Below are 25816 nucleotides of genomic sequence, written 5' to 3' on the forward strand. Positions count from 1 at the left end.
CTAAAGAATAAATATTTCAGAGATTTATCTAGACATTACTAAGTGTAACGACCCGATTTTTTTAGTAAATCGATATTTTATATATTTGCATATATTTTGGGTTAGTGTTAAATATTTATTTACGCGACGTATAATTATTTATCGCGAACATAAGTTTGTGAGCGAAACCTTTGCCATGTTAGTGGGCCTGGGGCGTGAGTTAGAGCTTAATGGGCCTAAGCCATTGGGCTTGGTTCATGACAATAGAGAGTGGTATAAGTACCAAGTCAAACTAAGGAATAGTATCACAACTTGTTTTTCATGAGAAGTTAGAAGTTGTAAGCTTAGAAGCAAAAGCAAAAACCCTAGGAGAGCAAGAAGAAGAACACGAGCAAGGAGAAGAGATTTAGAGGCCAAGAATCATCATTCAATCCAAGGTGAGAGTGGTTAAGCATAAGCTTGGGTGATCCAAGAGAGGGGAGGTGTCTAGCCTCCATTCCTAAACTCTCTCATCCAATTTCTTTGGGGTTTGGGTGAAGTTTCTTTATCATAAACATGTCTTTTCATCTTAGTATGCTTAATGAACATCTAGGAGGGAATATGTATATGTTTGATGATGGTTTTGCATGTTTATGCAACTTTGCTTATTTTGCAAGAAATTGGCATGATTTTGTATGTGTGATGTGTTTTGGTGTTTGTGAATGTTAATACATGTATATATGTATGGTATATACATGATTGATCACTTGTTATGCATTTATAACATGTTATAATGTATTTTGGATGGATTTGAGTGTTAAACCGCCTTATTGAAACTCAAGAACAGATATTTTTCTGGTATAGTTCGCTTAGCGACCAGGAGTTCGCTGCAGCGAACATGTTCGCTACAAGCTCGCTACCTGTTCGCCATGTACCTGTAATCCTCTGATGTAGTTCGCTACAGCGAACTGAGCTTCGCTTAGCGAATAAGTTCGCTACCTGTTCGCTACGGCTTCGCTTAGCGAATAGTACTGAACCTGCAACTTTTGTTATTGGTTGTAAGTGTATTTAGGCACTTGTATCATGGTTTAAGGGTATCCTTACATGATGGTTGATACACGTTAATGCTTATGGTTAATCGTTATGTGATTTGTACGTGTATGCAATAAGTTGCAGTTTAAAGTATGTTTAATAATTGTGTTGTGTGATGGCATTTATATAAAATGTCAAAGAAGTATATGTATTTTTGTATATCGGGTTGTCCGATAAAGAAGAATATCAGTTTGTCTGATAAAGAAGTTTAATGGATTATGTTATCCATGTAGTGAGCAGTAGCTTCGTGCTAAGTGATTATCATATGCTTGGTAAATGCATGGCATTCATAAATTCATGCATTATTTAGGGATATCAGACTTGTCTGATAAAGAAGGATATTGGACTTGTCCAATAAAGAAGGATATCAATGGTAAGTTCCTTGATAAAGAAGATGGTACCACATGCATTAGTCGTGTCTAGGTTGGCATGACATTGAATGTTTGGCATTAGTCGCATTTGAGTAAATGTGTTATGTGTTATGTGAGTTCTTTGTGTTGTCCGAAACGACGTGAAACTATCTGGTTGAGTATTTGTGAGTATGTGTTATCTGGTGTATTGCTTATTGAGGCATGTGTGTGAGTTAGTAATACGTGATAGGTTGAATATAGGTGCGTTTCTATATTCGTATGTATGTGATTATGTTTACTAACTCTCTACCTAATTGTTATGTGCTGGACCTTTGGGGGTTCAGGTATTCAGGTCGAGGTTTCGATCGAGCTTTAGCTGTAGATCGTTTTGGTGTGGAGCACTTTTGGTGAGGAGCTAGTGTAGGCTACCTTTGTATAGTTTTGTTAAGTTAGTTTGGTTGTGATGTATATTAGTGCTCTGTTATGTTGTAACATCGAGTCGGGGATCGTTTGTATTCCGTCGTATATCGATGCGAACATCTTAACTTATGTTTTATGTAAATGATTTATCTTTTGAACTATTTTGTTCATTGCTTTGAAAATCCTTTACTTAATGTTTTCCGCTGCGACGTTTCGTGTCATGTGCACGATCGTTTTATAAAAATGTTTTTCGTAGCGCTCCGGCTACTTATCTTTAAAAAGTTTTTAAGATCACGTTTTTAAGGGTAGTTAGTTCGGGGTGTTACAATAGTTGGTATCAGAGCAGGTCGGTTCATGTGAGCCATTAGGATTTTCTTTCTCCAGAATTTGTTTCAATTGCCGGTTAGATACTTCAACTTGTCCACTTGTCTGAGGATGGTATGGAGTGGCCACCTTGTGCTTGACATTGTATTTCTCCAAGACATTCTCCAAGTATTTGTTACAAAAATGTTTGCCTCCATCACTAATGAGAATTCTAGGAACCCCAAACCGAGTAAAAATATTTTCTTTAAGGAACTTCACCACGGTATGAGAATCATTTGCTTGGCAAGGAATAGCTTCCACCCATTTTGTAACATAATCTACACACACCAATATATGAAGATTAGACCGTGAAGATGGAAAAGGTCCCATGAAATCAATCCCCCAACAATCAAAGGTTCTACTTCGAGCATTTGGTTTAGATGCATCTCATCCCGCTTTGAAACATTGCCGGTCCTCTGGCAATTATCACATCTTCTAGCAAACTTTACACAATCTGCAAACAGTGTCGGCCAAAAGAAACCACTTTGAAGCACCTTTGCTGCTGTTCGTGGACCACTGTGATGACCACCATATGGAGAACTGTGGCAATGCCACATTATGCTTTGCGCCTCTTCTTCATCAACACATCTACGGATCAAGCCATCTTGCCCCACCTTAAATAGGTATGGGTCATCCCAAAAATAGAAGTTAGCATCTCTAAAGAATTTCTTCTTTTGTTGATAGGAATAGTCCTCCGGAATTTCATTTCCTGCTTTGAAATTAGCCATGTCAGCAAACCAAGGCCTTTTAGAAACCATCAGCAATTTTTCATCCGGGAACTCTTCATTAATGCACTTCTCTTTTGTGGTCACCATTGGATTTTCTAACCTTGACAAATGGTCCGCGACCACATTCTCCACACCTTTCTTGTCTTTTATCTCCAAATCAAATTCCTGCAAAAGTAGTACCCACCTCAAGAGTCTAGGCTTTGAGTCGCCTTTTGTGAGGAGGTACTTAAGTGCCGAGTGATCTGAAAAAACAACAACTTTCGATCCAATCAGATAAGAGCGAAATTTTTCCAAAGCAAATACTATTGCAAGCAACTCTTTTTCAGTAGTTGTGTAATTGATTTGGTTTTCATTCAAAACCTTGCTTGCATAATATATAGCATGGAAAAATTTCGCATGTCGTTGGCCAAGCACCGCTCCAACCGCATAATCACTTGCATCACACATTAATTCAAAAGGGAGATCCCAATTATGTGCAACGATTATGGGCGCGGTGACCAACTTTTCTTTAATCACAACAAAAGCATTCAAACATTCATCATCAAATTTAAATTCATTTTCCTTCACAAGGAGGTTACTTAAGGGCTTAGCTATTTTCGAAAAGTCTTTGATGAAACGCCGATAGAAACCGGCATGACCCAAAAAACTTCTCACTCCCTTAACATTAACGGGAGGGGGCAATTCCTTAATAACCTCTATCTTTGCTTGGTCAACTTGAATGCCCTTTGAAGAGATTTTGTGTCCAAGCACAATACCTTCTTTAACCATAAAATGACATTTTTCCCAATTTAAAACTAAATTGGTACTTATGCATCTCTTCAATACGGCATTCAAATTGGCTAAACATTTATCAAAAGACTTACCAAACACAGAAAAATCATCCATAAATACCTCGATTGTGTCTTCCATCATATCAGCAAAAATAGATAGCATACACCGCTGGAATGTGGCCGGTGCGTTGCACAACCCGAAAGGCATCTTCCGGTAAGCGAATACTCCAAAAGGGCAAGTAAAAGCTGTTTTCTCCTGATCCTCTGGGTCTACTACAATCTGATTGTACCCAGAATATCCATCCAAAAAGCAATAATAGGCCTGCCCTGCAAGCCTTTCCAACATTTGGTCCATGAATGGAAGAGGAAAATGGTCCTTTCTTGTTGCTGAATTCAACCGTCTGTAGTCTATACACATCCGCCACCCAGTGACGGTGCGAGTGGGTATCAGTTCATTTTTTTCGTTTCTCACAACTGTCATACCACCTTTTTTCGGGACCACATGGACAGGACTTACCCAAGCACTATCCGAGATTGGATAAATCATACCAGCTTCTAGAAGTTTAAGAACCTCTTTCTTTACCACCTCTTTCATGGTTGGATTTAGTCTTCTTTGAGGTTGCACCACAGGTTTGTATTCATCTTCCATTTTTATTTTATGCATGCAGAATCCGGGACTAATCCCTTTCAAATCAGAGATGCTCCAACCCATGGCTTCTTTATTTTCTCGCAAGACTCTAGTTAGCTTCTCTGCTTCCAAAGAACTCAACCTGCTGCTTATGATTGCCGGTTGTGAAGCATCTTCTCCTAAGAAAACATATTTTAAGTGAGGGGGGAGCTCTTTCAACTCCGGAATAGTAACTTTTAGGTCCTCCTTACCACTAGCTTTCTCTTCCACAGCATACACATTTTCAAAATCTTTTTGTGCTTCTTCTTCTTTACATGCTTCAAGTTGACGGAGACAAATTTCAATCTCCTTGTCCCATTCCTCTTCCAAATCATCGATGGAATTAACAATTACTCTTTCTAAAGGTAAGGATGGTGTTTCTTCCACTAAGACATCTTCTACCACTTCCTCAATCACGTCAACCTTGTAACATTGTGGCTCATCATCATGGTGTTTCATAGCTTTGAACACGTTAAACATGACTTGTTCCCCATGTGTTCTCAACATAAGTTCTCCCATCTCAACATCAATCAATGCTCTTCCGGTAGCTAAGAATGGTCTACCCAACAACAATGGTTCTACATCTGCATCATCTTCCATATCAAGGATGACGAAATCAGCCGGAAAAACAAACTCCGCAACTCTTACCAACACATCATGAAGTACGCCGTAAGGATGTACAATAGAACGATCAGCTAAAGAGAGCTGCATCTTTGTGGGTTTTGCAACAGCTCCGGGTATCTTCTTCATCATTGACAATGGCATTAGGTTGATGCTAGCTCCTAAATCACATAGAGCTCGACCAACGGAGATGTTACCTATTGAACATGGTATGGTAAAGCTTCCAGGATCCTTCTTCTATTGAGGAAGTTTCTTTTGGATTATGGCACTACATTCCTCTGTCATCTCCACTGTATCATCATCAAGAGGTTTCCGCTTCTTTGTCATAAGTTCTTTCATGAATTTGGCATAGACAAGCATCTGTTCCAACACTTCAGCAAAAGGAATGTTAATTTGGAGATCATGAAGCATCTTCATAAACTTTTTGAATTGTTGGTGATCATTAGCCTTTGCCTTCTTCTTGCGCGGATATGGCAATTTGGCATGGACAGAACTTTCTTTCTCCTCTACACCCTTGCCTCTCTTTTCAACTAACTTTTCCTCATTCTTTTTTTCAATTTTTTTATCTTTCTCCTCTTCAACTAACTCCTCTTTCTCACTCTCAATCATTTTCTCTAACTCATTCTCAACTTCTCCCTCATTCTCATTTTCAACTTCTCCCTCAACATTATTTTTTTCTTTCACTCCCTCAACACTAGACTCACTCTTTTTCTTCGTTACAATCTCAGGTGAAGGAACCACTCTATTTCTCAAATTAATCGCCTTGCAACTTTCATTCCTCGGATTATCCTTTGTAGAACCTTCAAAACCATTATTTTGAGTAGCCGCGAATTGCCTTGACAATTGCCCAACTTGAGTTTCCAAGTTCTTAATTGAAGCTTCATGATTCTTGTTGGCAACATCTTGGTTGGCTTTCATTTGATCTTGGCTGACCTTCATAGCTTCAAAGTTCCCTTGAGTAACCTTTATGAATTGAGTAAGTGTATCCTCTAATTGAGAAGGTCTCCTTTGTTGAGAGTTTTGTGAAGAAGATTGTTGTTGAGATTGATTTGAGTTTTGATTTCCTCCCCAACCAAAGTTTGGATGATCTCTCCAACCTGGGTTATAAGTGTTTGAATATGGATCATACTTTGGGTTGTTCCTTTTGAAGTTGGCGAGGTACTTTGCCTCTTCTGACCCTTCAGGAAAACATTGGCCATTAGCATGCCCTTGTCCACAAAAATCACATTTCACTTCATTAGCTGCCATGACTGGCATCTGGGAATTTGGAGTGCTAGTGAGGTGTTTCAACACAGCTGCCATTTGAGAGTTCATCAATGTAGATTGGGCCAAAAGAGCAGTTTGAGTATCAAGCTCTAGCATGCCTGCTTTCTTCTTTGCACCACGATCATTTTCAACTCTGTACTCATTTTGAGCCATGGATTCCACCAACTCTCTAGCTTGAGTTTGATTTTTATTTTTCAAAGATCCACCTGCCGATGCATCTAGAAACATTCTAGTTTGAGCTCTCAATCCTTGTGTGAAATGTTGCATTTGAGTATGACTATCGAGCCCATGCTTAGGACACTTCTTCAGGCTCAGTTTGAATCTTTCCCAGGCATCATACAATGTTTCGGAGTCTCCTTGCTCAAAACTTGTAATGTCAGCTCTTCTTTCAAGATACTTATGAATTGGAAAGTACCTATCCATGAATTTCATCTCTAGCTCTTGCCAAGTAGTGATGGTGTTAGGTGGTATTGTGTCCAGCCAGTCTTTAGCTCTTCCAGTTAACGAGTACTTGAAAAGCCTTAATCTTTTATCTGATTCAGATACTCCTGGTGGGTCTATATAGTCACAAGCTTCATAGAAATGCTCCAAGTGGAGATTTGGACATTGTGTTTCTGCTCCTGAGTATTGATTCTCTTTGAGGGCGCTGAGCACTGAATTCTTGATATCAAATGACACATGATTCCTTGGTTGAAAACCCAGATTGGCCAGCTCTCCGTTGTTTCTTTGGCCATAGTCACCTAATGTCCTTTCAGGCACAACTGGTGGAGGTGGTGGTGGATTTCCAGCCATGATGTTGGCTTCGTTGTCAGATGTGTTTGGACTAGAAACCGCTTCTTCACTACTTTCTTGTGCAACACCTGCTAACCGGGCAACCTCTCGGGCTAACCGAACTGCTTTTCTGTTTGCTTTAGCTGTTTTCTCTATTTCAGGATCAAAGATTAGTTCTCTTGCTACTCTCCTACCTTGCATAAACAACCAGAAAATACCTTAAGAAGCAACTGCACTACACAAGAATGAAAATGAAAATAAAATTCAGAACTTATATATTTTTTTTTTATATATATTTATAATTAAAATAAACAAAAACTTAATCAATAAAACAATAAAATTTAAAAGTATGACTCAATTGCCTTGTTGATTTAATCAACAATCCCCGGCAACGGCGCCAAAAACTTGATAGAAATTTAGCAAGTGTACTAAATAGCCGTCAAGTAGTATAATAAAATCGTTCTCTCCGCAGGGATTGTTGTAAATCAATTGTAAATTGAAGACATACTCATGTAAATTGACATAAATTGTAAAATGGGGGTCTTGTTTGGTTTCAAGTTTAAATTTTTAAACTTTGGAATTGCTTTGGTGTTTAGATTGATGTAAGAAAAGCGATTGGTCCTTTTTGGGTCATCTAATTACTATTTCTCTTGGTAATGTCATGTATGATAACGAATTAGTCAAATTAGTTTCATGATTTGATTAAAAACATAATTGATTATGCCCAATGTCTTGGTAACATAATCCTCTCTCATGATCATCAATCCCTAATGTCTTAGTAAGACCTATGATCATGTGAGGAAGCAAAACTTTAATCTTTTAATCTCAATTAACAATCCGAAATGTCTTAAGTAAAGTTAATTGATTAATCATTCCTAGATCGATGATTTATTCCTATCGTCATAGTAAAACAAATCATTGCAATCATCATATAAGTCGCGAATTCATACAAAGCATTAAGCACAAAGAACAATCAATAGAAACTAACTTCGTAATTCATTAATCATATCATATGACAATCACATAATTCAAGATCAAAAGTAATTAGAATCACCTAAGGACCAATCATGAGAATTTAGCTAGACATTGCAAATTCAGAAATTACATCAAATGAAATGAAAGAAAGCATGATTACAAGAAGAATCTTGATGTGTTTCCACACTGGAATCCTTGCTTGGTCGCTCTTGATCCTCCAAAAATCGCTCCAACAGCTGTTCTTTTGTGTAAAAATTCGATCCTGATCCAGATCTCATGTTTCCCTTTTATAAAACTGATCAAAAGTAACGTTTTCCGCCTGAGGCACAGAATTTCCTCCCCAGGCGCAAGAAGTTACGTTTCAGGCACAAGAATTTCGCCTGAAACGGCAAAACAGTGAGCAAACCAGCTTCTTCAGTGAAATTTCCGCCCCAGGCGGAAAGAATTCCGTTTTAGGCGTAAAAATACTATACAATCCACCAATTTTCATTTGCTATCTTTCTTCGCATGTAGCTTCAAATCAATGTTTCATTCTTCATGATTTAGGTCAAAAACCTCTAAAAATACTTGAAAATGGTCTTTATTTCCATGTAATGACTAACGTCATCAGAATACACCACTTATCACTATGAGAATATCTTATGACATTTCAAAACACACTATGTAGTATTCTCACGGTGGGTCAATCCGATACAAATGTTACCCTTAACATTTATATCTATGTGAAGACTTGATAACTCTTTATCTATGATCCGTGAGATGTGATCATCAGTCTACCAACATAATAGCCTCTATGCTTTAATGTTATCCCATTTCACTTTAAAGCTTGACTACGGATGCCATAAGAATAGTGTTCTTATGTTTAATAGATTCTCACGATTAAGTCATACTTAACGTTCCACTTAACGAATTAACTATTCTAGGGACTTCATTATTTTAACACATAAACATAATAAAGAAGAGCCTTTATTTAATAAATGAATTATTCAATACAAGTATCATGCAATCATAAATAATTGGCCTCTAGGGCTTACACCAACAATCTCCCACTAGCACTAGAGCCAATCAGGCATACTCCTAATACCTATGCTCCTAGTATGGCCCTCATGCTTCGGCTGAGCAAGAGGTTTTGTAAGTGGGTCAGCAGCATTGTCGAGTGTTGGTACTCTGCATATCTTCACATCACCTCTATCAATTATTTCTCGAATAAGATGATAGTGCCTGAGTATATGTTTGGACTTTTGGTGAGATCTAGGCTCCTTAGCTTGTGCGATTGCGCCATTGTTATCACAAAACAGATCAATGGGATCCACAATGCTAGGGAATATGCCAAGATCAGTAATGAACTTCTTTATCCAAACAGCTTCCTTTGCTGCATTTGATGCGGCAATGTACTCAGCTTCCGTTGTAGAATCAGCAACTGTATCTTGCTTTGAACTCTTCCAGCTCACAGCGCCACCATTTATGCAAAACACAAAGCCAGACTGCGATCTAAAATCATCCCTATCTGTCTGGAAGCTAGCATCAGTGTAACCAATTACATTTAGCTCTTCTTGACCTCCATATATTAGGAATGAGTCCTTAGTCCTTCTTAAGTACTAAGGATATTCTTGACAGCTACCCAATGAGCCTCACCAGGATTAAGTCATACTTTACGTTCCACTTAACGAACTAACTATTCTAGGGACTTTATTATTTTAACACATAAACATAATAAAGAAGAGCCTTTATTTAATAAATGAATTATTCAATACAAGTATCATGCAATCATAAATAATTGCCCTCTAGGGCTTACACCAACACTAGCGAGGTGCATTTTCTATACTGGTAAGGTGCGATAGGATAATTGTAATATCCGACTGCTAATTTTTGGGTCTAACTTAACTAAACTAAAATAATAAGATTATATAAGTTTAGAAGCAAGAGTTGGGAACAATCCATATGATGAATTAGAATAAGGAGTTATTCACCCAACTAAGTAATGTTCGAGAATTGTATGAGATACAATTGGAAGGAGTTCCTACCTAAATAGTTATGTTTTGGGTGATCAACCAACGCTGACTCAAGACATGGTGAAATACGGATCTCGACCCACTAGAAAGTCTTCCAACGGGATTTTCCGAATCAAATGTTAAGGGTCATTTGGTTTGAATAAAATAGTGGGAGCATATTTAATTAAAGGCCTAATTGAATATGTGTTTTTAATGATACTTATATCTTCATATTTTCTTAAATGTAGATTACTATGACAACAAACACTTCAAACAACATTTTGCGATCAATCCTTGAGAAGGAAAAATTATCTGGAAACAATTTTCTAGACTGGCACCGAAATTTGAGGATTGTCCTCAAGAATAAGAAAAAGCTGTATGTTCTCGAGGAACCTGTTCCTGAAGAAGCACCGGCTAGTTCTGCTACTAGGGCTGAGAAAGATGCTTATAAGAAGCACGTTGATGATGCCTTAGAAGTTTCTTGTATCATGCTAGCAACCATGAACTCTGAGCTTAAGAAGCAACACGAGAACATGAATGCGTTCGATATGATCGAGCATCTGAAGATGCTCTACCAAGAGCAAGCTAGGCATGAACGTTTTGAAGTTTCCAAAACTCTTTTCCAATGTAGGTTGGCAGAAGGATCTCCGTAGGACCTCACGTGCTCAAGATGATTGGGTATGTTGAGAACCTAGAGCGATTGGGCTTTGCCCTTGAGCAAGACCTTGCTATTGATCTTATCCTGCAATCGTTGCCGGAAAGTTACAATCAGTTTGTCATGAATTTCATTATGAATGATATGGACAAAACTCTGCCACAACTTTCAGCTATGTTAAGAACTGCTGAGAAGAATATAAATAAAGGAAAAGGAAAGGCCATTATGTTGGTCAATGATGGAAAGTTCAAAAAGCAGAACAAGAAGCCAAACAAGTGGATAGGTAAGGGAAACGGCAAAGAAGTTGCCAAGCCTAAACCTGTCACTCATGCTTTGAAGCCTAAGGGTGGAATAGCAAAAGAGGGTAATTGCTTCCACTGCGGTAGGACTGGACATTGGAAGAGGAACTGTCCAAAGTACCTGGAAGATAAGAAGAATGGAATAGAGAGTTCCAATTCAGCAGGTATTTTTGTTATAGAAATTAATTTATCTACTTCAGCATCATGGGTATTGGATACCGGATGTGGTTCTCACATTTGTACTAATGTGCAGGGGCTCAAAAGGAGTAGAGAATTGGCGAAAGGTGAAGTTGATCAACGAGTTGGCAATGGAGCAAAGGTTGCTGCTTTAGCCGTGGGAACTTATGTTTTAACTTTACCAAGTGGTTTAATAATTCAGTTAGAGAACTGTTATTATGTAACTGCAATTAGCAGGAATATTATTTCTGTTTCTTGTTTGGACAAGTTTGGTTTTTCATTTATAATAAAGAACAATTGTTGCTCTATTTATTTGAATGATATTTTTTATGCTAATGCACAAATGAACAATGGACTTTATGTCCTTGATCTAGAAACGCCAATCTATAACATTAATACTAAAAGGATGAAACCAAATGAGTTGAATCCAACTTACCTTTGGCATTGTCGTCTAGGCTACATAAATGAGAAACGCATTTCTAAACTCCACAAATGTGGACTTTTGGACTCTCTTGATTATGAATCATTTGAGACATGTAGATCTTGTTTGTTGGGAAAGATGACAAAGAGCCCATTCACAGGAAAAGGTGAGAGGGCTAGTGATCTTTTGGCCCTCATACATACAGATGTGTGTGGACCAATGACCACACCAGCTAGAGGAGGTTTTCAGTACTTCATCACATTTACTGATGATTACAGTAGGTATGGTTATGTGTATCTAATGAAACACAAATCAGAATCTTTTGAAAAGTTCAAAGAATTCAAGAATGAAGTACAGAACCAACTAGGCAAGAATATAAAAATACTTCGATCAGATCGAGGTGGTGAATATTTAAGCTCGAACTGGAGTATTCCTTGAAAAGGAATTTATTTCCAAGGGAATTAGTGGGAGGAAAGTAGAACTTGGAGAAATTCAAGAATCACAAATTAATGACATACCCATGGTGTAACAAGAGCAGGATCCACAAGATGTTGTGGAAGAGCAACCTGCTCAGGTAACACAAGACCAACGTAGGTCAAACAGGATACGTCACCAACCCGAAAGATATGGATATCTCATAACCGATCAAGGTGATGTATTACTCATGGATCAAGATGAGCCTGTGACCTACCAAGAAGCCATCATTGGCCCTGAGTCTGAGAAGTGGCCAGAGGCCATGAAATCTGAAACGGATTCCGTGTACATTAACCAGGTATGGACCTTGGTAGAGCCTCCTGAAGGAATTAATCCTATAGGATGCAAGTGGGTCTTCAAAAAGAAGACTGACATGGATGGTAAGGTACATACCTATAAAGCACGACTGGTTGCTAAGGGCTTTAAGCAAATTCATGGTATAAACTATGATGAAACCTTTTCACCAGTTGCAATGATTAAATCTATTCGGATTTTACTTGTTATTGCTGCATATCATGATTATGAAATATGGCAGATGGATGTCAAGACTGCTTTCCTAAATGGAAATCTCCTTGAGGATGTGTACATGACACAACCTGAAGGTTTTGGCATTTCAGAGGAAGCCAACAAGATTTGCAAGTTACAACGATCAATCTATGGATTGAAGCAAGCTTCCAGAAGTTGGAATCTTCGTTTTGATGAAACTGTAAGACAGTTTGGATTCATTAAAAATGAAGATGAGCCTTGTGTTTACAAGAAGGTTAGTGGGAGCATAGTCGTGTTCCTAGTGCTATATGTGGATGACATATTGCTTATTGGAAACGACATCATTGCAACAAGTTAAGACTTGGCTAGGGAAATGCTTTTCTATGAAAGATTTGGGCGAAGCAGCCTATCTACTAGGAATCAGGATCTATAGAGATAGATCACAAAAACTGTTTGGCTTAAGTCAGAGTACATATATAGATAAAGTGTTGAGACGCTTTAGTATGCATGAATCCAAGAAAGGATTTATACCTATGCAACATGGCTTGTATCTATCTAAGACACAATCCCCTTCAACTAAGGAAGAAAGGGGTCGCATGAATAAAATCCCATATGCATCTGCAATAGGATCTATCATGTATGCCATGTTATGTACTCGACCAGATGTCTCGTATGCTTTGAGTGCAACGAGCAGGTATCAGTCTAGTCCCGGTGATGCTCATTGGGTTGCTGTCAAGAACATCCTTAAGTACTTGAGAAGGACTAAAGATTCTTTCTTGATATATGGAGGTCAGGAAGAGCTCGCTGTAATAGGTTACATCGATGCTAGCTTTCAGACAGATAAAGATGATTTTAAATCGCAATCTGGTTATGTGTTCTGCTTAAATGGTGGCGCTGTGAGCTGGAAAAGTTCAAAGCAGGAGACAGTTGCTGATTCTACAACAGAGGCCGAGTATATTGCTGCCTCAGATGCAGCAAAGGAAGCTGTTTGGATCAAGAAGTTCATTAATGAATTTGGCACAGTCCCTAGCATTGTGGATCCCATTGACCTCTATTGTGACAACAATGGTGCCATCGCACAAGCTAAGGAGCCTAGATCTCACCAATGATCCAAACACATACTTCGGCGTTATCACCTCATTCGAGAGATAATAGATAGAGGAGATGTGAAGATATGCAAAGTACCAACACTTGACAATGTTGCTGACCCACTTACAAAGCCTCTTGCGCAGCAAAAGCATGATGGCCATACTAGATATATGGGTATTAGGTATATGCCTGATTGGCTCTAGTGCTAGTGGGAGATTGTTGGTGTAAGCCCTAAAGGCCAATAGTTTTATTTGAACATGGTACTTTTATCGAATTATTTATTATTAATAATAAGGCATTTCTTTATTATGTTTGTTTTTGCAAAGTAGTAAAGTCCCTAAAATAGTTAATCTGTTTAATGGAACATTAAGTATGACTTAATCGTGAGACCCCATTGAACTTAAGGAAACTATTTTTAAAGTATCTGTAGTCAAGGCTTTACTGTGAAGTGGGATAACAGTAAAACATAGAGACTATTATGTGAGTAGACTGATGATCACATCTCACGGGTCAAGGATATGAGATATCAAGTCTTCACATAGATGTAAATATTAGGAGTAATATTTATATTGGATTGACCCGCCGTGAGAATACTACATAGTGTGTTATGTAAGTGTCATAAGTTATTCTCATAGTGATAGTGGTGTATACCACCCTTCGACCTGAAACCACTATGGACCCTAGATGTGGAGTCGAATACTTTGTTACCATTCAAACGTTGTCCGTAACAGGACAACTATAAAGTCGATTAATGGGTATTCTGTGAATCATGCTGAGGGACATGAGTGGCCTAGATGGGATTTGCCCCTCCTACATAACAGGAGTAATATCTATGGGCCCCTTGATCGAGTATGACTGAAAGTGTGTGGCCACACCAGAATAAGTCAATATGAGATATTGGACTTGGATTAAGTATACTCGGGTATCAAGGAATATCATAATTGGACTATACAAGGATGACACATACTATGTCTTGAGTTCAATTTAGATATAAGGGCAAAAGAGTAATTATACACATAATCATTATCACGAAAAGGTTACGTCAGATCACATGACATTCTCGTCACTTGGGTAACAGTGATGTGTTGCTAGATACCGCTCACTGTTTATAATATTAAATAGTGATTTAATATTATTGCCAACGTTTCGAGAACCTATAGGGTCACACACATAAGAACAGATAGAAGAGAGATTAATTAAATGTATGAGATTCATTTATAATTTGGTACACCGTATGGTACGGTGGAATTAAGTGAGAAATACAGTACACTATAAGGTATGGCACACACAAGTGGTTCTATAAATAGAACCTTTGTGGTGACTTATTTTTTCACGTGAAAACAATTAGAAAACCTAGCCACACTAGGATTTCTTGTTCTCTCAATCTCTCTACTTTCGATCATTCACAGCTAGCACTGTAGACGGAGGGGCTGTTCGTGTGGACTGAGTAGAGGCGTTTGTCGTTCGTGCAGCGCTCGTGATCAAACTCCTCGACGCTTCAAGAGGTAAACATATGAACTCATAGTGATTCTTGTTGTTCTAAGTGTTCTAGGTAAATGGGTTTTTCCGCTCTTGAGTTTGATTTTAAAAGAATTTTAAAAGTCTACCTCTTGATAACCCATCATATATTGCAAGCTCGTTCTTTTTCGGGTGATCCCTTGAAGGTCAGGTTGACCTCTGTTCAATAGAAATCCAACGGCTGCTATGTGTTCCTCCTATAATTCTGCAGTTCTCGATAGAACGGAGACTCCACATCACAGCCTCTACTACATAAAGGAGGAGAAACATTCTTTCTAGACATACAAACACAAAAGAATCAGGGATACATGTAAGAAATTCTGCAATAAATAAATGCACACACATATATTATAGATATATAATATCTAATTTACTAAACTTTCATATATACACGCCACATCAGTATTACCTTGAACTGCAGGATTTTCTTTTACAAGTTTACTTCCATGCGACAGCTCAAGAACCTTTAGTGTTTACAGCCAAAATTAGTCAACTTCATATATAAAGAACATTGGCAATGTCAAAGAAAGAATATGTAGAGAAGATACCGAGTTATTCAATGTGATTCACTTCCATTTCTTATCCAAGTCCTCCACAAGTAGTTCGCATTGGTATCTCCCGTACTGAAATTTAAGAACAGCATCTCACATTAACTTCTTATATAAATAGAAGCGACATTTCAGATTGAAAGTGCGTCTAGTAACCAACACGTCTCAAACACTGGCACTACATGTACTCATGTCTATGTGGCAGTGTTCATGTGTGTCTAGTTTTTGTGTCTGTTTCAATGATTCATTATATGGTCACAAAGAGAAAAATTTCATTAAACTGAATGTGAAGTTAACTGAACATATACATCAAAATGATGTACTATTAACTGAACATATACATCAAAATGATGTACTCTACATAAGAATAGAAATCTAAAGATCAAATACCAAAAGCAAGTCATTAAAATTGATAAAGAACAACATCTACTAGGTAACTAACATCGTATGCTAACAAATTACATATGCAATGAAAATAGAGTAAACAATCCAATTTTGTCCTTAAAATAATAATTTGTAAACCAGGTCAACATAGTCACACAATTTTATCAATATTCCAAAATGAAATCTCCTAGCACCATTCTTAGAATTGATTGTATATCAGCACCATTAGTTTTACTTACCTCTTGGTTAGTTTCAGAACCATCATTATTGAAGTTTAATATTGTTGCATACATCTAACAAACCAACACAATTTCACTGTACCTGGGATCCAAACATATTCATAAATTTCAAATTGGCTATGGTAATGCTAAAGTTATCAAAATATTATCAAAATACAACAAATCATAACCAGAAACCCTAAAATAACAAGTGCTTATAAGAAAGGTTTTATAACTCACTTGACTGAAGTAGTTTCAAAGGAACGCGATTGAGATGGCGAAGGAGGACAACAATCGAGAGTGGAGACGGCGAATAGAGCATGATACTGGCTAGGGAAGAGAGAAATCAGCGCTATTAGGGTTTGAGGTTCGTAAAGGTTTAAACGTTCGCCGTTTCAATTCCATGATGCAATTGAGAATGCAGATCGTGACTACGATTGAGAACAGAGAATTTGCGAATTGAGATTTAGATTTAGATTTCGTTTTAATGGATTTTTGCGGTTGAATGGAGAGAATGGAGAGTGATTGGGAAGGGAATAAATCGAGAATGGTATTAGAGAAGTGAGAATAGGGTTTGCCTTTGTAAATCTACCAACAATAACAATTTATACACAGTATCTTCTAACAATGTACTATACAGACAATATACCGTATTAAAATGAAGGGGAAATATCATATTAGTCCCCGTATGTTTGCGTTTTTCTATTTTAGTCCCTATATTGTTTTTTTTTTTTTAAAGCGTTCAATTCATTTTGGTTTTAGCCCCTCCCGTCATCTGTCGTCTAAAAAATGCTGACATGACTAACAGTGAGACACGTGACAAATGAATGACCAAAACCAAAAAAAAAATATTAATGAAGGACAAAACCAAAATAATTTAACTATCTTATATATACTGTGACTTGAAGTTAAATTTGTCATGTTGTTAAGAATATATATATATATATATATATATATATATATATATATAGGGAGGGATCAAATTACACCGGTGTAACATTTGAGTAATGTTACACCGCTCAATAACGCTTTAACGAATACAAATTTTACAAAATCCACCGTTGGATTGAAAACTTATATCATATAGATCATTCATGTTCAATTCTATAAAAATCTAAAATCATTTGATATGTTATTGAGATTGATCAAGCTTAACGGTATTCAATAAAAACACATAAAGCGTTAATCTTGATCGGTCTCAATAACATATCAAACGATTTTAGATTTTTGTAAAATTGAACATGGATGATCTAAATGATATAAACTTTCAATCCAACGGTGGATTTTGTAAGATTTGTATTCGTTGAAGTGTTATTGAGCGGTGTAACATTACTCAAATGTTACTGATCGGACGACAACGTGACTGCAAGTATACAGTCGTGTCGTGTAGTTTTAAAAAGATATCGAACCCAAAGGACCAATAATCGACCTACCGTTATCTAATGTTACTTTGTAAATCTAAGGCTTAATGATTTAATTAAAGGGGATTTAAATTATAAAATATATTTTTTTATGATTTTTTAAATTAATTTGGAATAAGTATTACTAGGATGTGCTTTTAGTTGCTTCAGAGGGTTCAATGCTTAATTCGTGCTAGACAAACTGTTAAATCTTCTAAACTATATTGTTTTAAAAACACTAATCTCAGCTCTCGCAAATCTTGACTAGTATTATAAATTATAAAGGTGGTGCTTAACTCTCGTCCTCGCACCCGGTAATAAAATACTCTTTGAAAAGCAATATAATTTAATTAACTCTAATCCCAACTCTCGTTGCGAATTAGAGTTAATGTTCAGTTTTTACTATCTAGTAGAAATCTCACGCTCTCGCTCTATTGATTTTTACTTTAATTAATTCTCACTCTCGTGACGAATTATAATCAACGTTTAATTAAAAACTGCTTAAGAAAATAAAACAGTTGTCAGTTTTCAAGAATTATATTTGATTTAAAAACACTAATCTCAGCTCTCGCAAATCTTGACTAGCGTTATACTTAGATAAAATAAATGCTCTGCTCTCACGCGCTCACTTACCTATATAAGTACCTTTGAAAACCAATATAAAACTCATCAATCCTAAATAGCTCTCGCGGACTTTAGAACTAACGATCAGTTTTAACTATCTGACCCTAAACCTCAACTCTCGTCAATGTTGGTTTATTGCCTTTAAAACAATCCTCACTCTCGTGACAAATCGTTTGAAAACGTATTTATTTAAAACTGGTGGTTGAAAACTATTAAGCACGAATTAACTATCGAACCCCTATTAGCTACTAACTACACATCCTAGCAATATTAATTTAGCTAAACATAATTAAAACTAAAGACATAAAAATAAAATAAGCAAATAAATAAAAAGACATAATAAAAATAAAAACGAAAATTAAAAGCATAAAATAAAAGCAATAAAATAAAGACAAGAAATAAATAAGACCATAAAATAAAATAAGAACCTGAAATAAAAAGGCCGAAAGTACGGACGTCGGGAAATAAAAAAAACTTATTAAATTCTCAACGGAGAATAAAATAATACTAAACTCTCAACTTTAGAGAAGAGAACCTTGTGGTACTAAGCCTAGTTCTCAATTCTCCAAGTCAAGTGTTATGTTTTTGAGTGAAGAGAACTAGCCTATTTATACTAAAATACAAGAGGGGAAAAACAAAAACTGGCCGATGTGGGACTTGCTGAAAATCTCGCGTAGCCGTTTGATTCAGTGGATGGCCATGATTTGGCAGGAAGTGGCGACCGCCACTTGGAGCAGGTTGGTGAGCACCATTGATGGCCAGCTGGTGGGCGCCATCTTGGGCTTGTTGGTGAGCGGCATGCATGCTTGCGTGTTGTGCTGGTGGGCTGCACATGTGTGGCCCAATTGGCTGCACATGTGTGGCCTTTTTCGTCCGTTTTTGCTCCTTTCTTCAATTCGTTCTTCAATTCATGCACTTTTTATCTATTTATTTAAAATACGAGAAATAAGTAACTATTTATATAATAAAACTTTGAAATCGAAATAAAAACATATAAAATATAATAGTAAATTAACTAAATAAATAGCATCTTTTTAGGCGTATCAAACTCCCCTAAACTGGAACCATTGCTTGTCCTCAAGCAATTTAGCTTTCATATAGAAAACATTTGAAATGCGAAGCAACTCACACACACAGACTTAGAGAAAAATAACATCACAAGTACTCATACGTGGTCAGAAATTCAAATCAGCTAAGATTAATTAGTTAGGTTCTTTATACAATCAAGAAGGGTATTTCAACGACACACAAAGTTCTCCCTCTTATACATACCGAATTTGGATCATGCCATTGTACTAAAATCTAAATCTTCTCCTTTGTTTCATCCTTTTTCATTCTAGACAGTCACATTAAGACCCTTTATCTATGTCACACACATGGTAAGAAAGCCGGTTAGCGTCTTTATTCATCTTTTTCAACTCGCAATTAGCTTGATGATGCAAAAAAAAATTTGTATGAGCAATCATATAAATATATTTTTTTTTTCAAGGTTTAACCGTATTACCACAGTATGACCTTAAAAATTTGCTTAGATGATTCGCTTATATTCATCGACAAACCTACTTAATGTGTGACTTTATAGATGGTGTCCGACTGGATAGATAAACTACTAAAGGATTCCACAAATTTAAATCAGGAGATTTTGGCACAATGGTTATTCAAATTGATATCTATACTAGGGAGACTTCTGGGTGTTGGAAAAATACCAATTTTGTTGTAAAATTCCCTAATTTCCTTAACTTAGCCTCTCGTCTTTTCTTAACCTATATACTTTCTAAGTGAGCTATTATCCTAAGTCTTTGGAAAAAATTTTAATTTGGCTCAAGAAAAGGAAAAATTTAGAAAACCAAAGAAGATACTATAAATTCAATTTTTTTTATTATGCGAAAGGAAATAAAAATTCAAATAACTAAAAAAATTAGATAAAGATAGTAGAATACTCCCCTAAACTTAAATCCAACAGTGTCCTCACTGTTGCGACTCAAGAGTAGAATTGGAGCGTAAAACCTGTGGTAGATCATGGGGGAGGTTGTTGATAATTTTGGAAATTGTTGAACTGAAGCCTCAAACCGCCTAGCTCTTGTATGACGTTGTCGAGCTGTTGCTGACGGTGCTCTTCTGAGCTCTCCCATCTATGATAATAGCCCTGCATCTCCTGTTGGTTTTGAAGAATTTGGTTTTGTTGGGCTTGCATGAATGTCATTTGTTCCATCATCTCCTCTTGTTGTTGGTGCATGGCATAAAATAATCCATCGCGCTCTTGATTTAATGCATTTTGGGCGCATATCTCATGGAGTACATCATCGATGGTGCTTCGCCTTGATGAGGAGGAACTACCTGCAAAAGTGTTAGAAAAATGTGTAGTGTGTGCAGGTGGAACAATGCTTGCGCCCCCACCAGCAGCACCATTTGGAGAAATGTGCGTGGGAGCTCTATTAGTCACAGGATCATCAGAGATAGTCATAAAAAAAAAATCAAAAATAAAAGAAAGCAAAAATTAAACAAGAATTAAAGAAAACTCATGGGTTGCCTCCCATGCAGCGCTTTGTTTAACGTCGGTTAGCTCGACTTCTTAACCCTTTAGATTAGTATGGTGCCTCTTCCAAACTCACGTTCTTAAAATTATGCCCAACATCCTTAGGTCTCCATTTGAACATGTCAAACCATCTCATAGGTGTTTTCCTTTTTCCTTTCTTTTTCTTGGAGGCAAACGAAGACGTTTTATTTTGGAAGATATTACTTTTTGGGTGGGCTTTTAGTATGTCGGGAGGTACTCGTTTAAAGGGTGTGTTATCGACATTTTTTTCAGCTATGTCGAGTCTATAGCAAGAGCTTTTCTTTAAACATTTAGCTAGGTCGTCATTACCATTTTTATGAGTCGGAAGGATGGGAGTTTTTAGAATTTCAAAATTTTTGGTTTTATCTTTCTCCATCTCTTTTCTATGGTCTTTGACGACGTCTAACATATAGCAACTATCTTCAATGGCCGATGCGTTCATGAATTGTGTTAAGATAAATTCAACTTTTTCTTCACCTACTTCAAAGGTGAGCTTTCCTTTTTTCACATCTATTATGGCACCGGCGGTTGCTAAGAATGGACTATAAAATCAGTTGGGATAAAGAATTGACCTATACGTACTGGCACGTTTTCTAGTATACCTAGGGGGTATTTGACAGAACGGTCAGCGAATTGTATTGACATTTTAGTTGGTCTCAATTCTCCTAACTTAAGTTTTTCACATATGGGCATATGCATTAAGCTTATACTGGCTCCTAAATCGCATAGTGCTCTATCTATGACATATTTTCCAATGACACATGGTATGGAAAAACTTCCTGGGTCTTTTAGCTTAGGAGGCATATTATTTTGAAGTATGGCGCTACACTCTGCAGTAAGCATAACGGTTTCTTCTTCCTCGATCTTTTTCTTATTAGTTAAGATTTCTTTAAGAAACTTAGCGTATGAGGGCATTTGGGTAATGGCTTCTGTAAAAGGTATTGTGATATTTAATTGTTTTAGAAGCTCTACAAATTTCTTGAATTGCCCTACGCTTTTAGATTTTTCGAATCTTTGGGGATAAGGGATGGGTGGTTTATAAGGTGGCGGAGGTGCATATGGTCTTTTCTTCTCTACGGTTTCTTCGCCACTATCTTCCTTCCCTTCTTCATTAGGTTCACTTTCCTTCTCGGTTGTCTTATCGAAATTGGGTTGCATGGCAGGATTTTTAGTTCTAGGATCAGTTGGTCCATCGTATTGTGTCCCACTTCGTAATATAACAGCATTCACATGTCCCCTAGGGTTTGGATGAGGCTGGCCAGGAAATATGCCTGCAGGAACAGAGGTAGATGCTTGTTGTTGTGCGACTTGTGCGATTTGTGTCTCTAACATCTTATTGTGAGTGGTCAAGACATCAAGCTTGCTTGTTAATTGCTTAATTTGCTCACTAGTGTGTATGTTTTGATTTAGGACTTCCTTGTTAGTTTGAGTTTGTACGGCTATGAAGTTCTCCATCATCAATTCAAGGTTTGACTTCATATGAGCATTTTGAGCAGGTTTTTGGAATCCTGGTTGCGAAGGAGTAGGTGTTTGGCCAGGTGCATATAGAGCGTTGTTACTTTTGTACGAAAGGTATGGATGGTTCCTCGGACCTTGGTTGTAAGGGTTTCCTTGAGTATAGTTCACTTGGTCTGGGGGGACTTCCGTCAAGAGTTGACATTCAGCGATAGTGTGCCCTTGAATTCCACACAGTTCGCAGTTTGATATTGTGGCAGCCACGGTGGCTGCAGGTGTTGTGGTCATACTCTCCATCTTTTGAGTCAGAGCTTCAAGTTTGGCTTTAACAAGGTTAAGCTCGCTTACTTCGTACATACCGCCTTTCGTTTGAGGTTTCTCTACGGTTGTTCTCTCGTTTCCCCACTGATAATGGTTCTGAGCCATGCTCTTGATAAGCTGATAGGCTTGGTTGTATGGTTTATCCATAAGTGCACCGCCAGCTGCGGCGTCTATTGTCATTATTGTATTATACAAGAGACCATTGTAAAAGGTGTGGACAATTAGCCAATTTTCGAGTCCATGATATGGGCATAGCCTAATCATGTCTTTGTATCTTTCCCATGCTTCGAAAAGAGACTCGTTGTCTTTTTGTTTAAATCCATTAATTTGCGCTCTTAACATAGCAGTTTTGCTGGGTGGGAAATATCTGGCTAAAAAGACTTTCTTTAACTCATCCCATGAGGTGACTGAGTTAGATGGTAGGGACTGGAGCCAAGCTCTAGCTCTATCTCTTAACGAGAAAGGGAATAAACGAAGTCTTATAGCTTCGGGACTGACACCATTTGCCTTCACGGTATCTGCGTATTGCAAGAATATGGACAAATGTAAATTGGGGTCGTTCGTGGGGTTTCCGGAGAATTGGTTTTGTTGTACGGCTGACAACAATGAAGGTTTAAGCTCAAAGTTATTTGCTTCAATAGCGCGGGCAGCGATGCTATTGTGCGGTTCTTCTTGCGAAGGAATAGCGTAGGACCTTAGTGGTTGTTCTTGTGGGGCTTCAGTCATAACTAAATCGGGAAGAGGAATCTCTAATTGATTTTCTAAATTTCTACGTCTTAAAAGACGTTCGGGTTCGCTAACTAGTTGCACCAATCTTTCGCCTCTAGAGCGAGTGCTTGGCATGCAACAAACGAACTAATCGGGGTAAAATAAAAATAAAATTGCCTTAGTCTCTACGGTGTAACACTGGAGTTACGATATCGACTAAATTGGTCCCCGGCAACGGCGCCAAAAACTTGATCGGACGACAACGTGACTGCAAGTATACAGTCGTGTCGTGTAGTTTTAAAAAGATATCGAACCCAAAGGACCAATAATCGACCTACCGTTATCTAATGTTACTTTGTAAATCTAAGGCTTAATGATTTAATTAAAGGGGATTTAAATTATAAAATATATTTTTTTATGATTTTTTAAATTAATTTGGAATAAGTATTACTAGGATGTGCTTTTAGTTGCTTCAGAGGGTTCAATGCTTAATTCGTGCTAGACAAACTGTTAAATCTTCGAAACTATATTGTTTTAAAAACACTAATCTCAGCTCTCGCAAATCTTGACTAGTATTATAAATTATAAAGGTGGTGCTTAACTCTCGTCCTCGCACCCGCTAATAAAATACTCTTTGAAAAACAATATAATTTAATTAACTCTAATCCCAACTCTCGTTGCGAATTAGAGTTAATGTTCAGTTTTTACTATCTAGTAGAAATCTCACGCTCTCGCTCTATTGATTTTTACTTTAATTAATTCTCACTCTCGTGACGAATTATAATCAACGTTTAATTAAAAACTGCTTAAGAAAATAAAACAGTTGTCAGTTTTCAAGAATTATATTTGATTTAAAAACACTAATCTCAGCTCTCGCAAATCTTGACTAGCGTTATACTTAGATAAAATAAATGCTCTGCTCTCACGCGCTCACTTACCTATATAAGTACCTTTGAAAACCAATATAAAACTCATCAATCCTAAATAGCTCTCGCGGACTTTAGAACTAACGATCAGTTTTAACTATCTGACCCTAAACCTCAACTCTCGTCAATGTTGGTTTATTGCCTTTAAAACAATCCTCACTCTCGTGACAAATCGTTTGAAAACGTATTTATTTAAAACTGGTGGTTGAAAACTATTAAGCACGAATTAACTACCGAACCCCTATTAGCTACTAACTACACATCCTAGCAATATTAATTTAGCTAAACATAATTAAAACTAAAGACATAAAAATAAAATAAGCAAATAAATAAAAAGACATAATAAAAATAAAAACGAAAATTAAAAGCATAAAATAAAAGCAATAAAATAAAGACAAGAAATAAATAAGACCATAAAATAAAATAAGAACCTGAAATAAAAAGGCTGAAAGTACGGACGTCGGGAAATAAAAAAAACTTATTAAATTCTCAACGGAGAATAAAATAATACTAAACTCTCAACTTTAGAGAAGAGAACCTTGTGGTACTAAGCCTAGTTCTCAATTCTCCAAGTCAAGTGTTATGTTTTTGAGTGAAGAGAACTAGCCTATTTATACTAAAATACAAGAGGGGAAAAACAAAAACTGGCCAATGTGGGACTTGCTGAAAATCTCGCGTAGCCGTTTGATTCAGTGGATGGCCATGATTTGGCAGGAAGTGGCGACCGCCACTTGGAGCAGGTTGGTGAGCACCATTGATGGCCAGCTGGTGGGCGCCATCTTGGGCTTGTTGGTGAGCGGCATGCATGCTTGCGTGTTGTGCTGGTGGGCTGCACATGTGTGGCCCAATTGGCTGCACATGTGGGGCCTTTTTCGTCTGTTTTTGCTCCTTTTTAGTCCATTTTTGCGCCTTTCTTCAATTCGTTCTTCATTTCGTGCACTTTTTATCTCTTTATTTAAAATACGAGAAATAAGTAACTATTTATATAATAAAACTTCGAAATCGAAATAAAAACATATAAAATATAATAGTAAATTAACTAAATAAATAACATTTTTTTAGGTGTATCAGTTACACCGGTGTAATTTGATCTCTCCCCATATATATCAATAACACTTCAACAAATACAAATCTTACAAAATCCACCGTTGGATTGAAAGTTTATATCATTTAGATCATCCATGTTCAATTCTATAAAAATCTAAAATCATTTGATATGTTATTAAGATTGATCAAGCTTAACGGTATTCAATAAAAACACATAAAGCGTTAATCTTGATTGGTCTAAATAACATATCAAACGATTTTAGATTTTTGTAAAATTGAACACGGATGATCTAAATGATATAAATTTTCAATCAAACGGTGAATTTTGTAAAATTTGTATTTGTTAAAGCGTTATTGAGCTGTGTAACATTACTCAAATGTTACACCGGTATAATATGATCACTCCCCCACCGGTGTAACATTTGAGTAATGTTACACCGCTCAATAACGCTTTAACGAATACAAATTTTACAAAATCCACCATTTGGTTGAAAGTTTATATCATATAGATCATCTATGTTAGAATTTATAAAAATC

The 25816-nt window shown here is 36.9% G+C and overlaps 2 protein-coding genes, 1 non-coding gene and 1 pseudogene across 6 annotated transcripts; 1 reads left to right on the forward strand and 3 right to left on the reverse strand.

Moving 5' to 3' along the window:
• LOC123896149 overlaps positions 1 to 5113 on the reverse strand; it is a 99520-nt pseudogene extending 94407 nt beyond the window's left edge.
• Positions 1733 to 16834, reverse strand: LOC123895352. Of its 4 annotated transcripts, none has more exons than XM_045945631.1 (6): positions 16482 to 16834; positions 16263 to 16344; positions 15640 to 15714; positions 15501 to 15555; positions 15181 to 15366; positions 1733 to 7236 (listed from the first exon to the last, which is right to left on the reverse strand). In XM_045945631.1, exon 6 carries the CDS (start codon positions 7205 to 7207, stop codon positions 5207 to 5209), a length of 2001 nt encoding a protein of 666 aa, XP_045801587.1. In that variant the 5' UTR covers positions 7208 to 7236; positions 15181 to 15366; positions 15501 to 15555; positions 15640 to 15714; positions 16263 to 16344; positions 16482 to 16834; the 3' UTR covers positions 1733 to 5206. The 4 variants fall into 4 exon arrangements, with proteins under 4 accessions (XP_045801587.1, XP_045801589.1, XP_045801588.1 ...); XM_045945633.1 differs by having other exon boundaries at positions 5198 to 7236; positions 15181 to 15362; XM_045945632.1 differs by lacking the exon at positions 16263 to 16344 and having other exon boundaries at positions 5198 to 7236.
• A 4016-nt stretch (positions 16835 to 20850) lies between these two features.
• Positions 20851 to 23441, reverse strand: LOC123896150. The gene is made up of 2 exons (XM_045946574.1): positions 21425 to 23441; positions 20851 to 21353 (listed from the first exon to the last, which is right to left on the reverse strand). Exons 1-2 carry the CDS (start codon positions 23439 to 23441, stop codon positions 20851 to 20853), a joined length of 2520 nt encoding a protein of 839 aa, XP_045802530.1.
• LOC123900271 lies at positions 22834 to 22940 on the forward strand. The gene has a single exon (XR_006805917.1). It is a non-coding gene; the product is annotated as a small nucleolar RNA R71 (small nucleolar RNA).
• Positions 23442 to 25816: the final 2375 nt, after the last annotated feature.

This window comes from Trifolium pratense, linkage group LG7, assembly GCF_020283565.1.
Source record: "Trifolium pratense cultivar HEN17-A07 linkage group LG7, ARS_RC_1.1, whole genome shotgun sequence".
In the NCBI taxonomy this organism is placed as follows: domain Eukaryota; kingdom Viridiplantae; phylum Streptophyta; class Magnoliopsida; order Fabales; family Fabaceae; genus Trifolium; species Trifolium pratense.